We start from the raw sequence: 13,465 nt of genomic DNA, 5'->3' as shown, positions 1-13,465 counted from the left end.
GGGGGCAATGGACATTATTCTAAACGTATTATTATTCAAACTCGGATTTCATCGAATATATTTTGTTCTCTACTGTTTGAGATGAGTTTGGTGCGGGTCTCATTGACCTTCACCATGCATGTACATAAAATATACTTAAAAACATATTATCTGATTTATAAATGGGGTGGCAACAGGGGTGGCAGCTGCCACCCCTTGCCACCCCGTAGATCCGCGCCTGACAGGGGGAGAAATACTGTACAATTCTTGCACATCAGCTTCGCCAAGCATCAGCTCGTCAAACCGTAGCAGAAATTCATACTCCCTTGGGTATAGCCACAACTGACCATGACGAAATAAAATATAAATTTCATAATTTTTATTCAAAACTTTATGCTTCTGACCCCCTGAAGATCCATCATTAATGGATTCTTTTTTTTTTCATCCAAAAACTTGAAATCCCCTCCATTGATGTGAATGTTAAAGACAGACTTGAGGAGCCCATTTCTGAAATTGAAATAATGCAAGCAATTGGAGCCATTGCAGATGGCAAGTCTCTGGAGCCAGACGGTTTCCCAACCAAATTTCATAAGACATTTCAAAGCTTCTTCTCCCATTATTGGCCGAAATTTTTGGCGAATCATTCAGTGCTCAGTCTCTCCCTCAATCATTAAATGAGGCCCCAATTTGTATATTGCTCAAGAAGGGTGCTGCTTATTACTCATGTGAAGATACTGGCTAAAGCCTTTGCTCATCGTTTAGAGGACAGTGCTTCCAGTTATAATTTCCCCAGACCAGACTGGGTTTCATTCTTTTTTTTAATCTTCGTCATCTTTTTAACATTAAGCCTCCTCATACCTCAGAAGTGGTGGTACCATTTGACGCGGAAAAGGCTTTCGACCGGGTGGACTGGGACTACTTTTTGTTTTTACTTTGCGGAAATTTGGTTTTGTCGATAATCTTATATTCTGGGTCAGATTATTGTACTCGTTCCCGAAGGCCTCAATACCTACAAATGATATAAGCTCTTCCTCTTTCCAGTTATGCAGAAGAACAGATAGGGGTGCCCTTTAAGCCCCCTGCTCTTTGCAATAGCAATAGAACCTCTGGCCACAACCCTGTGTAGCAACCACACCATCCGTGGTATTCATAGAGACCAAGGACATAAGGTATCACTTCTTGCTGATGAGCTGTTGGTTTTTGTATCTGACTGCTTAATCTGTATCGCTAATATCTTAACATTATTTAGGGATTTGGAATTTTTTCCAGATATAAACTCAATTTATATAAAAGTGAACTAATCCCGATTAACTCTGTTGCAGATAGATGTCAGCTTAGCTCCCTCCCGTTCAAGATTTCACCTAACAAATTTACTTATTTTGGCATTGTAGTAACACAGGGATATAATGATCTTTTTAACGTAACTTTCTAACTGCTAGGCCATACTAAACTTGATCTGGAGCGCTGGTCTGAGCTCCCTCTATTTCTCGCAGGTCGTATTAATGCAGTTAAAATTAATATCTTACCCAAATTGTTATACCTCTTTCAATCTGTATCAGTTTATATTAAAAAAAAATTATTCTCTTCGCTACATACATTTATTTCATCATTTATTTGGAATGGATTTGGAAACAATTTAGACAGCCTTTCATATTTAAAGCTCTCCCTATTGATACCCTTATTACAAAAAATCTGTCTTTCGTCCACTCTATTTCTGATGGAGCCTTTGAGCTTTGGAGACTCCGTGGAATATTCACTTTTGAGGACCTATTTATTGATGATTCTTTTGCGTGTTTCGATCAGCTGTCTGAGAAGTTTAATTTACTTGAAGTCACTTTTTTAGATATTTGCAGATTCGTGATTTCACTCGATCTAAATTTAATCGTTTCCCACTTCTGCCTCCAAAAACCCAGTTGGACCACATTCTTGAAATTAATCCCGCTGAAAAAGGGTATATCAGTAAATTTTAATATGCAATTGATACTTGTGGCCAAATATCACTTGAGCCCCCAAAAAATCAATGGGAGAGTGATGTGGAAACATCCATTCCAGAGGAAACGGGATCTAGTAAATAAGAGGATACATGCCTCTGGGCAGCACGGTGATCCAGTGGTTAGCACTGTTGCCTCACAGTAAGAAGGTCCTGGGTTTGAACCCCAGGCCATCCCAGGCCATTTCTGTGTGGAGTTTGCATGTTCTTCCTAAGTCTGTGTGGGTTTCCTTCGGGTGTTCCGGTTTCCTCCCACCGTCAAAAAGACATGCATGTTAGGGTTAATGCCTGTGCTCCTGACCAAGCCAATAGGAAAAAGAACTGGAGTTGGTCCCTGGGCGCTGCAGCTGCCACTGCTGCTATACAATAGGATGGGTTAAATGCAGATATAAAATTTAATTGTAACCTACAACGACAAAATAATGTAGCTTTCTTTCTTTCTTTCTTTCTTTCTTTCTTTCTTTCTTTCTTTCTTTCTTTCTTTCTTTCTTTCTTTTCTTTCTTTCTTTCTTTCTTTCTTTCTTTCTTTCTTTCTTTCTTTCTTTCTTTCTTTCTTTCTTTCTTTCTTTCTTTCTTTCTTTCTTTCTATATTTACAAGACATGGCGTAATCCATTTCAAAGTAGTGCACTGCCTTCATTGGTGCAAAGAGAAATTGGCTAAAATTTACCTAGATGTAAGCCCAACATGTAACAGGTGCAGGCAATCCACTGCCAGTCTCTTACATATGTTCTGGTCCTGCCCAAAACTAACTCAGTTCCAGTATTCTATCTTTGAGGCCTTGGCCACTGTTTTACGTTTCACACTTGAACTTTCTCTGAGTGCCGTCTTTGGGGTCATTCCAGCTGATGCACATGTAAATGCTACTCAGGCAGACCTGTTGGCCTACACCACTCTGTTAGCGAGGAGATTGATACTATTCGAATGGAAGGTGGCTTCCCCTCCTCCTTTTGCACGTTGGATTGCAGCGGTTATGCAATCATTGAAAATAGAAAAGATCACATATACCTTGAGAGGATCTATATCCAAATTCCACTCGGCATGGTAGCCCTTTTTAGACTTGCTCGGTTGGTGGCTGGGGTTGATAGGTTTACAATCTAAATCTCAACCTTCTCTCTTCTATTCTCCTTTTCCCCTTTGGCTTATTTATCTACTTCTTCTTTTAGTTAATTTTCGCTTTTCTTCTGTTCATTTAATTTGTGGTTGTTACTTGTTTACTTTGTTAGTTTTTGTTGCGGTTTAATTGAATTCATGTTGTTTCGGGTGGCATGTCAGGCAGGGTGGTGAAGTGGTGGGGGATTTTGTATGGGTCTGTGGGGAGGGTGGGTGTGCAGTAGTTGTGGGTCCATTATTTGATTGGTTTGTATTTAAATTTGAAAATAAACCTTGTGTTAAAAAAAGAAGTCTACCTGACTGACTACACTGGAATTATCTTTTTAAGGTGTTTTCAGACACTTCCTATAACATCCCGATCCTGTTAGTGCAAAAAAAACGAGTCCTTCTAGTGGACAATACTTGGTGAAGCATTACATTGCGGTTTGGTGCGCCACAGCCGACTGAATCTAGCTTGGTCAATACTGAATCAATTTAAAAGATTCTTGTACCCATCACTCATTTTGACTCCTAATGGGGCTTACGTTAAAAAATAGCAGTTTCCCATGACCAGGCCAGGATGACTAGGACAGTGATGCAATGGTCTTCGATCTATAAGCCATAGCCCTTAGTTTAACACCCAAACAGACCTCTGCACCCTACTAGTCATGTAGATCCCTAAAGAGGCCATCTAGGGCCATAGCAGACATCACCAGGCTGGACCAAAGAATCCGCTGTCTGACCAGACCCCAGAAGGGTGCATGTTTCTGCGGGGAAGCTTTTAATATGCCTGGCTTTCTAACTCACTCTCTGTAGGCACCATCTGCTGCATGCGTATTATGGTCCCAGATTAAAGCCCATGGCCAGGATATGTGTGTGTGTGGGGTGGGGTGGGGTGGGGGGGCAATTATAGCCTTGTCTTAGCCTTTCCTTCTCAAGATTCCTGTCAGAAGATTATTCACTATGTGAGAGAGAGAGAGAGAGAGAGAGAGAGAGAGAGAGAGAGAGAGGAGAGAGAGAGAGAGAGAGGAGAGAGAGAGAGAGGAGAGAGAGAGAGAGAGAGAGAGAGAGAGAGAGAGAGAGAGAGAGAGAGAGAGAGAGAGAGAGAGAGAGAGAGAGAGAGAGAGAGAGAGAGAGAGAGAGAGAGAGAGCGGGACAGAGAGATGGAGAATGCAGGCTTGTTTGTGAGTCAGTGAAAGAGCTGCTGCAGCTACAGATTTGGGGTCAGTGCATTCTGAGTTCTTGGTACAGTGACTCTCTGTTTTCGTCTTAAGTGCAGTGACAGGAGTTAATGCTCGGAGTTTGTGCATGTACTGTGTGTTTGTGTTTATGTAAGTGTGTTGTTTTGCTTTTGTGTGTGTGTGTGTGTGTGTGTTTGCCAGCTTGTGAATACAGCGGAGGAACAGAAAGTCATTTACAGAGTCTATGAGGCTCTGCCATGACGGTTTTAATGCCTCACCATTTGCTAATAAATGGAGTAATAGCTGGTGTGGAAAAGACATTACCTAAAGTTGGTCCCCACGGTTCGAATCATAAATTTTGAATGGTATAGAGTGGTTTTGTTTTTAATGTGAAAGTCCAGCACCACAGGGCAAAGCACCTTTGCTTGCCAAGCGAGTTAGCGTTTGTTGCCAAGCATGAGCTGCCCCACCGGCATCGGATTCTGTATGACAGAAAAGGTCGGAAGGGAAAAAAGTGAGCCTAAAAATGGATTTTGATTCTAACATGTTACCCACGGCTACACGGTCCTCAAACTTGACCCAACTGGTCTCTGAGACCAAAGTCATAACAGATCTGGTCAGTGACAGAATACAAATGCATCTGTGTATATTTGCCGCCACAGCCCCCGTGAATTTGGGTGTCTACGGCTGCCCGGTGTTTTGCCGAGTGTGGTTGTGTGAGTTATGTTTGTGTCAATACGAGCCAGTCCTCCCTCTTACATTAGGTCATAGCGCTTTGTATTTTTCCAGGTAGACCGGGATTTTGTCTACCCGCCCCCTTCACTTCCTTTGGCTCTTTCTTCCCTTTGGCTTTCTCTCCCACTCCCCTTCGTTTATCTCTGGCCAGATATTCATCTGATGGGTTATGAGTCTTATCAGATATGGATAGTCAGGTTGTCTGGGATGGCAGCCTTTCCCTCTGCCACACGCCTGGCTTCCCCAGCATCCCCCTCTGTGAAGCAGGCCACCAGCCACTGACAGGACGAGCTCAGGTTTCATGCATATGATTGAACCTTACTGCCCTGTTCAGATATTACATATTTATTGTGGTTCAAGAAATTATGAAGGAGGTTGGAGGGGGGAGAGCAGTAAGCGAGACTTGCACATGGAGGCAGAGAATAGGTGTGTGCAAGTGGGTGAAGATTAAAGACAGCGACTGATAAAATGGCAGCAAACAGAGTTATATAAAATTCTAGGGAAATTATCTTCTTCTTCGTCTTTCGGCATGTTCCCTGTTTCTCAGGGGTTGCTCACAGTGGATTTTATTGTTTCCACTGGCACCATGTGAGGGCACAGCACCAATGGCAGCTGTTGTGAACGTGGGCCTCGACTGATCCAGTTTGGTCTTGTCAATCCGCATCCGCATCCTGATTTGGCAAAATTTCATGTCAGGCGCCCTTCCTGACATAACCACTAACCCTCTGGACGGAACTCTAGGGAATTTTAGGAATCCAGGGGATTCTAGGAATCTAAGGGATTCTAGGGAAGGAGTTCTAGGGGTATTTGATAATGAATTGATAATGAATCAAATACTCAAAATAGATGGGCAATGGATAACAGGATGTCCCAGACGTTCGTCATTCTCTAACATTTCGGAGAATGATATTGGACATCCTTGATAGGAAAGGAAAGGGCTGTTCCAGAGTTTATGGGCCACAACCGCAAAAGTGGTCACTGTGAAGCTTAAGCTTGGACTCTGGAACTGCCAGGAGCCCGTGGTCAGGGGACCTTTGGCGCCTAAGAGCCTTGTGGCCAGTTGAAATGTAGCTTGGGACCAGACTATTGAGAAAGGTTCACAAAACAAAACAACAGGATCTCAATCGATTCTGAAGCACATTGGGACCCAATGGAGGGAAGTAAGTACAGGCAGCAACCTGCTCACGTTTCCTGGTGCCGGTCAGGCCTGAGTGCCCAGTTCTGTACCCATGGGGGGAGTTTGTGACTAGTAACGTTCCCACCTTTCATGCTGTATTGAGGAATTTTACGTGCAAATTTATGTGTCGATTTATTGATTCAAAAAATGTGATCATAATGGCCTTAACTAAGCCTACAAAAAGTGACACGAGGTACTCTTGTTTTTGGAAAACTGGAAAGTATGCATTTTTAATCACTGTGGATTTGTGAACTGCAGTGATTATATCTTTAGGTTGTTCTTGTATTTATTATTTCTATACTGATATGGACCTGTGTGTCTGAAATAGTTAAATTGATGCATCCGGGACTACTGCCTTATACCTAAACACAAGGAATTGCAATGTTCTAGGCTAAAAGAGATACAGGCGTGAATAACTTCCTCCAGGTCTTGAAATGAGAAGTGTTATTTTTAAATATGCTAAAATAATAGAGTTGAAGGGCGTCTGCGTAGTGGAGCGGTCTATTTTGTTGCCTACCAACACGGGGATCGCCGGTTCGAATCCCCGTGTTACCTCCGGCTTGGTCGGGCATCCCTACAGAAACAATTGGGCCGTGTCTGCGGGTGGGAAGGCCGGATGTGGGTATGTGTCCTGGTCGCTGCACTAGCGCCTCCTCTGGTCGGTCGGGAGCACCTGCGTGATCCTCCCACGCGCTATGTCCCCCTGGCGAAACTCCTCATTGTCAGGTGAAAAGAAGTGGCTGGGTGACTCCATGCATATCGGAGGAGGCGTGTGTGGTAGTCGCCCCTCCTCAGATTGGCAGAGGGGGTAGAGCAGCGACCAGGATGGCTCGGAAGAGTGGAGTAGTTGGGGAGAAAAAGGGGGAAAAATAGAGTTCAAGAAAGCCATCTTTCACCACTGCTTTGACTTTTTTTTTTGTTTTAAATCTTAGTGCTGAGTCAAAGAGTTGAGTAGAGGGTTGACGCGGTCCTGGGCTGGACCTGGACTGTCCCGTCATCCTGTCTGCCCCTGGCAACTTTCCACTTCCCTTTGGAGGAGCCGTCAGCTACTAGTACTTTTCCCACCCAGATCAATAGCCCTGATTTCTGGGTCACCTATTTCTCCATCACTGTGATTTAGTATGGGTACCATGTTCACTCGCATGTGCATATGTGTGTGTGTGTGTATGTATGTATGGGGGGTGTCAGTGTAAGGTTGTTCCTATGAATGTGTGTGGTTGTGTGAGTGTGGGTGCAGCGTATTGCCTGTCTGTGTGGCTACATCAGCCTTGTTTTAAGCCACTGCCTTTTAATATGGTGCCAATCTCACCTCCAGCCAGTCAGCATGTGGTAGGTGGCGAGAGAGAGCGAGAGAGAGAGAGAGAGCGAGAGAGAGAGAGAGACGAGGAGAGAGAGAGAGAGAGAGAGAGAGAGAGAGAGAGAGAGAGAGAGAGAGAGAGAGAGAGAGAGAGAGAGAGAGAGAGAGAGAGAGAGAGAGAGAGAACACAAGTCCTTTCCCTTCCCCCTCCCTTCTTTCCTGTGGTTCCCTCCCCTTCGGGGGCTGACCTCTAGAAGGTCACTGCTGTACCATGGGACAAGCCAAATGTCACTGGCCACTGGTGTGTCAATGAACAACATGGCCACCGAAGCTGAGCTTGTTTGCTCAACAGTCAAAACACGAAGGCTTGTTCCTACTACTGTGGAAGCTTTTGCTCATGGGTTTGATGAGTGTGTTTCAGGTTCAGCCCTAAAAAGCATATATCTGCTATGCAGTACCACATATTATAGCAGCAGCTAAAAGGATAGGTACAGTGCATAAAGCCACCATTATGGGTTTGTTTCTTATATTTGGGGAGTTTTAAAACTCTTCTCTTCTCTTCTCTTCTCTTCTCTTCTCTTCTCTTCTCTTCTCTTCTCTTCTCTTCTCTTCTCTTCTCTTCTCTTCTCTCTTCTTCTCTTCTCTTCTCTTCTCTTCTCTTCTCTTCTCTTCTCTTCTCTTCTCTTCTCTTCTCTTCTCTTCTCTTCTCTTCTCTTCATTTCGCTTCGCTTCCGTTGTGGGAAGATGACGGCGCTAACTTAAGTTTGCGGCGGCCTCACCCCGGTACCGTCCATAGCAGTGTCTTTGTCCACGTCTACGTCTAAGTTTGTTTTGTCTTCGTTTGATGGCTGGGAGAGCTGGCGCTGGATCAGCTGGGAGACCTTGGTCTGTTGCATCCTGTTGGCCCAGGGACCACGGCCCTGCCTGGAGCTGTGCCCGAGGAGGAAACACCGAGGGCGGTCTGACAGGACGCGGAAGCGGGGCAGGCTAAGCTAACTGCTAGCTCATGCAGACTGGAAGTTCCGACAGTCATCCTGGCTGGCGCTCCTTCTCTGCACCGTGGACTTTTTGGACTGTGTTGCACTGAGTGGACTGTTTTGTTAACTGTTTGTGTTTTGTTTTTGTTTTTTTGCTTTGTTCTCTGTTTTTGTATGCGTTTGGTGGTGTCGTCTTTGGGAAATTTGGGACGTGTGTTTTTGTCTTTTTGTGTCGCCCTGCTGTGGACTGGGGGAAACGGAATTTTGTTTCTTTTGTGTACACAAATACATGAAAGAAATGACAATAAACTGTCCCTGATCCTGATTCCTGATCCTCTTCTCTTCTCAGGTTCTCTCGTCTACGTAGCCTCAACTGTCCAATAACCACCTGGGCCAGTTCCCAATGGTGATTTGTGATATCTCCACCCTGACGGAGGTCAACCTCAGCTGTAACTACCTGGCCTCCATCCCCAGCTCTGTTGGAGGCATGACCAAGTGAGCAACCATACATTTACATAGAACTCAAACGTGCCTGTCCTTTCACATGGTATTTAAATTCTGCTTGGGGCTTTTCAATAATTAACATATTTTTACTGTGCAACATGGAAACCACTGGTTCTGTAAAAACAGTAGCACATTTCTAACTAGCATACATGTGCTGCTGCATTTAGATCTCAGTGTAAAAACGTTTCACAAAACTGGTTTTAAACCCAAAAAGCCAATAGTCATTATGTTAACATTTGCAACGGCTGAACGATCTCAGAACAATCTCAGTGACACAGAAACAGTTTTGACATATTCCTCTACACGCTGTTGGTTTTATATGTCCTTTGTGCTTTCTCTCTCTTTATCATTGGAAACCAATATGGATTATTAATTCATTTTGAGGACGCTTGCCCTTCTTTTATCTTATTGATTTGCTAACATCGTGTTGGTCCTGGATGAGAATATCGGCTAATTGCTAGAAGGGTAACTTAAAGTACAATGCATCATTAACCCCCGCTCTGATAGTTCATCCATAATTAGCCACAGCTTGAAGCAGTGGTTGAGAGAGCAAGGTAGGGGCATCCGGGTGGCGCGGTGGTCTATTCTGTTGCCTACCAACACGGGGATCGCTGGTTCGAATCCCCGTGTTACCTCCGGCTTGGTCGGGTGTCCCTACAGACACGATTGGCTGTGTCTGCGGGTGGGAAGCCGGGATGTGGGTATGTGTCCTGGTCGCTGCACTAGCACCTCCTCTGGTCGGTCGGGGCGCCTGTTGGGGGGGCAGGGGGGAACTGGGGGGGAAATAGCGTGATCCTCCCACACGCTACGTTCCCCTGGCGAAACTTTTCACTGTCAGGTGAAAAGAAGCGGCTGGCGACTCCACATGTATCGGAGGAAGCATGTGGGTAGTCTGCAGCCCTCCCCAGATCGGCAGAGGGGGTGGAGCAGTGACTGGGACGGGTCGGAGAGTGGGGTAATTGGCCAGATACAATTAGGAAGAAAAAGGGGGGGGGATCCCCCCCCCCCCCCAAAAAAAAGAACGCAAGGTAGTTTTATAAGAATTTGAAGTATCTACCCTGGTATTACAGCTGAAGGGAGTCCTTTAGGCAGCAGGTTAAGGTCTTATAGATGTTGGCTTGACAGGAAAGTCTCAGGTCAGGATTGTGCTCAATTTGGGATCTGGTTTGATGACGGGATATCTGCTTCAGATCAGTCACAGGACATATGCTAAGAGACCAGAGGCGTACGGGTTAGAACTTAAGAGAGGGCGGATTGCTCTTCGTTGAGGCACATGTGATGGCGAATAGAGATGCACACAGAAGGGGTGAGAAAGGAGGATGCTCTCTCTGCTTTCCCCCATTTCATCTGCAGCAGTGATGTGGGATGCCTTTGAACGTTCCTGAAGTGGCCTGTCAGTCCTTTTTTTGCTATTATTGCCATCTGCTGGTCACAGATCCAGGACCTAAAAAAGTGAATGATCTTTAATGAGCAAATCGGTGTGTATCCCGGAGGAACCCAGTAGGTGTGAATAGGCACCGACCTGAGTTACTTGCTCACAGACCAGATCCTTGCTTTGTGTTGTATTAACTCTCAGATGTACGTCGCTTTGGATAAAGGCGTCTGCTAAATGAAATGATCAATTGTAATAGGGAAAAGTGCCAAACACCGAATCATTTTTTCTGTTGATGATATAAGATAAAATAAAGGCTCTCGGTGTAACTTCCGCTGATCAACTCTGCCTCCTCCCAAGTTTGCAGACGTTCCTGCTGGATGGCAACCGCCTGGATAACCTGCCAAGCGAGCTGGGCGCCCTCCAGAGGCTAAGCTACCTGGGCCTCTCCTTCAACCAGTTCACCCACGTGCCCCAGGTGCTGGAGAGGCTGGCCTCCATGGAGAAGCTGTGCATGGCCGGCAACAGCCTGGACACGCTCACCCTGCAGAACTTCCGGCTGCTCCGCGTCAGACACATAGATCTGCGGTAGGAGGTGTTGTTTGTGGTGCGGGCGGGTGGATGGGTATGGGCGGGTGGGGGTTTCTCTCCCGACACCGAGCGTCTGTACTTCCGAAAGCAATGAAGTCTGTTACACGTGTTATCCCCTCTGATGACCCAAACAAAAACACCGAGAGGAAACCACTGACAGCCAAATAGCCTGTCAGCACGAAGTCAGGAAATGATTTGCCCGCCGCGGCTTCGTCGGCTGGACTCTCGGAGTTTGGGAAAGTGCAGGGCCGGGGTGACTTGCATTATTCCTCAGTTAATACATCACTCTCTCTCTCACATTAGTTAGACAGGGTGGCTGAAACACCTCAGCACCGTGTTGTCAAAGACCGGGGCAAAGACCACCTGGCAGCCTTAATGACAGTGTGATCCTGTTCTTTTCTCGTATTCGCAGCTGTGAGACATGACAAGACAGACAGGCGGACAAGAAAGGAGACATGAAAATAAACTAGTCTTCAAATCAGTGAGAACTTGACAGTTCAGTCAATAAGAGCCAAAGTGGTAAAGCCACCGGCACTCATTTTATGCGACATGGGGGTCTCTGACGGTGAAGGTGCTGTACAAATAAAACATATTATTATGATTATGATTATCTATTATTAAGAAATGGAAACGGATGATCCGCTGTGGCGACCCCTAACGGGGGCAGCCGAAAGTAGTAGTAGTAGATTATGATTATTTATTATTATTATTATTATTATAGGGTAAAATGTCCTAGCACTTATTTATTTTAAGGTATTTGAGATTTACTTGGGGCGGCACGGTGGTGCAGTGGTTAGCACGGTCGCCTCGCAGCGAGAAGGTCCTGGGTTCGAGTCCCGGGGTAGTCCAACCGTGGGGGTCGTCCCGGGTCGTCCTCTGTGTGGAGTTTGCATGTTGTCCCCGTGTCTGCGTGGATTTGCTCCGGGTGCTCCGGTTTCCTCCCACAGTCCAAAGACATGTAGGTCAGGTGACTCGGCCGTACTAAATTGTCCCTAGGTGCAAATGTGTGTGTGTGGGGGGTCCCTGTGATGGTCTGGCAGCCTGTCCAGGGTGTCTCCCCACCTGCCGCCCAATGACTGCTGGGATAGGCTCCAGCATCGCCGCGACCCTGACGAAGGGCAAGTGGTTTGGATGATGGGTGGATGAATGAGATTCACGTGTCAGTGACAGACCGATCAATATTTCCCTGGCGAAACTAATCAGCGACCCTCGCTTTAAGCCGAGCAAAATACAAAACCCTAATTTCTCACCATCGTATCACCACTGATAAACCGTCAGGTCAAACAAAAAAAGAAAACTCCGTAAGTTCGATAACGCGCCACAAAGACACGTTCTTATAGAGGAAACGCCACAGCCAGCCAGCAGCTCTTCTGCACGGTAGAGAGTAAGTGTTTTCCTCCCCCCTCCCCCCCCTGCTCCCCCATGTCAGGTTGAACAAGATCTCCAGTGTGGTGCCGGACGAGCCGGACCTGCTGAGACACGTGACCCAGCTGGACGTCAGGGACAACCGGCTGGAGGAGCTGGACGCCTCCCTCTTCCCCCGGCTGGAGGTGCTTCACTGCGAGCGGAACAGCATCTCCAGCCTCAAGGCCAAGGGCTGCCTGCTCAAAGGCATCTACGCCTCCAACAACGGTGGGTTAGCTTTTCAGGAGGGGCGGGGGGGGTGGGGGTCACATATGGTGAAAATGCACATTAGGGGAATATTGATGAAGGAGGGCAAATCCTTCTCCGTCCTCAGAGTTGCTGTCATGTTGTTTTGTTTTTTGTTAGTGAAACCAGATCCCTTCGCGTAGCTCAGTATCGCCCGCTCCACACATCACTCCTGCCTCACCTCACCCCTGCTAACTAAGATGCCGCCTATTTTTCTTCATCTTGTGCCTTCATCGCCCTCGTCGCATCAGCAGATTGTCTGTATTTCCCCCTTGCATTCATCTTTCTTACTACGTAGTCGTTGCCGTTCCCGGACGCCGCTCTGCTGAGAGCTCTCGTGGTTATCTGCCCTGGTCATGCAGTATGTCCACTCTTTCTTCCTGTTTTTCTTCCTTTTTTGGGGGGGATTTGAACCGGCGATACCCGTGTTGGCAGGCAACGGAATAGACCGCTACGCTACCCGGACTCCCAAGTGATTTTTGATTCTGATTCTGAAATTGAGAGCTTTGCCCTCCGGCTCAGCTCCCTCTTCACCACAACGGTCCGGTACAACGCCTGCATTACTGCTGGTGCTGCACCAATCCGCCTGTCAATCTCCCGCTCCATCCTACCCTCACCCGTGAACAAGACCCCCCAGATACTGGAACCCCTAGTGCGTGGGAGGATCATGCTATTCCCCCCAGTTCCCCCTCCCCCCTGAACAGGCGCCCCGACTGACCAGAGGAGGCGCTAGTGCGGCAAACAAGAACACATACCCGTATCTGGCTTCCCACCCGCAGACACGGCCAATTGTTTCTTTTAACAACAGCCAGAGGTAACACGGGGATTCGAATCCGCGATCCCCATGTTGGTAGGCAACAGAGTAGACCGCCACGCTACCCAGACACCCCACTCTTTCTCTTTTTCTAATGTCGGGGTAATG

General features: G+C 46.6%; 1 protein-coding gene across 1 annotated transcript in view; it reads left to right on the top strand.

Annotated features, from left to right (window-relative positions):
• LOC130123768 (PH domain leucine-rich repeat-containing protein phosphatase 1-like) overlaps positions 1 to 13,465 on the top strand; it is a 73,308-nt gene that overhangs the window by 46,556 nt on the left and 13,287 nt on the right. Inside the window, 4 exon segments of the mRNA XM_056293059.1 lie at positions 8,776 to 8,798; positions 8,801 to 8,921; positions 10,663 to 10,890; positions 12,323 to 12,525. Of these exon segments, the coding sequence (XP_056149034.1) occupies positions 8,776 to 8,798; positions 8,801 to 8,921; positions 10,663 to 10,890; positions 12,323 to 12,525 (575 nt within the window).

The sequence above is a fragment of the Lampris incognitus genome, chromosome 14 (assembly GCF_029633865.1).
Source record: "Lampris incognitus isolate fLamInc1 chromosome 14, fLamInc1.hap2, whole genome shotgun sequence".
Taxonomy (NCBI): Eukaryota; Metazoa; Chordata; class Actinopteri; order Lampriformes; family Lampridae; genus Lampris; species Lampris incognitus.
Note: the sequence above shows the minus strand (reverse complement) of the source record. Positions and strands in the feature narration are given on the sequence as shown.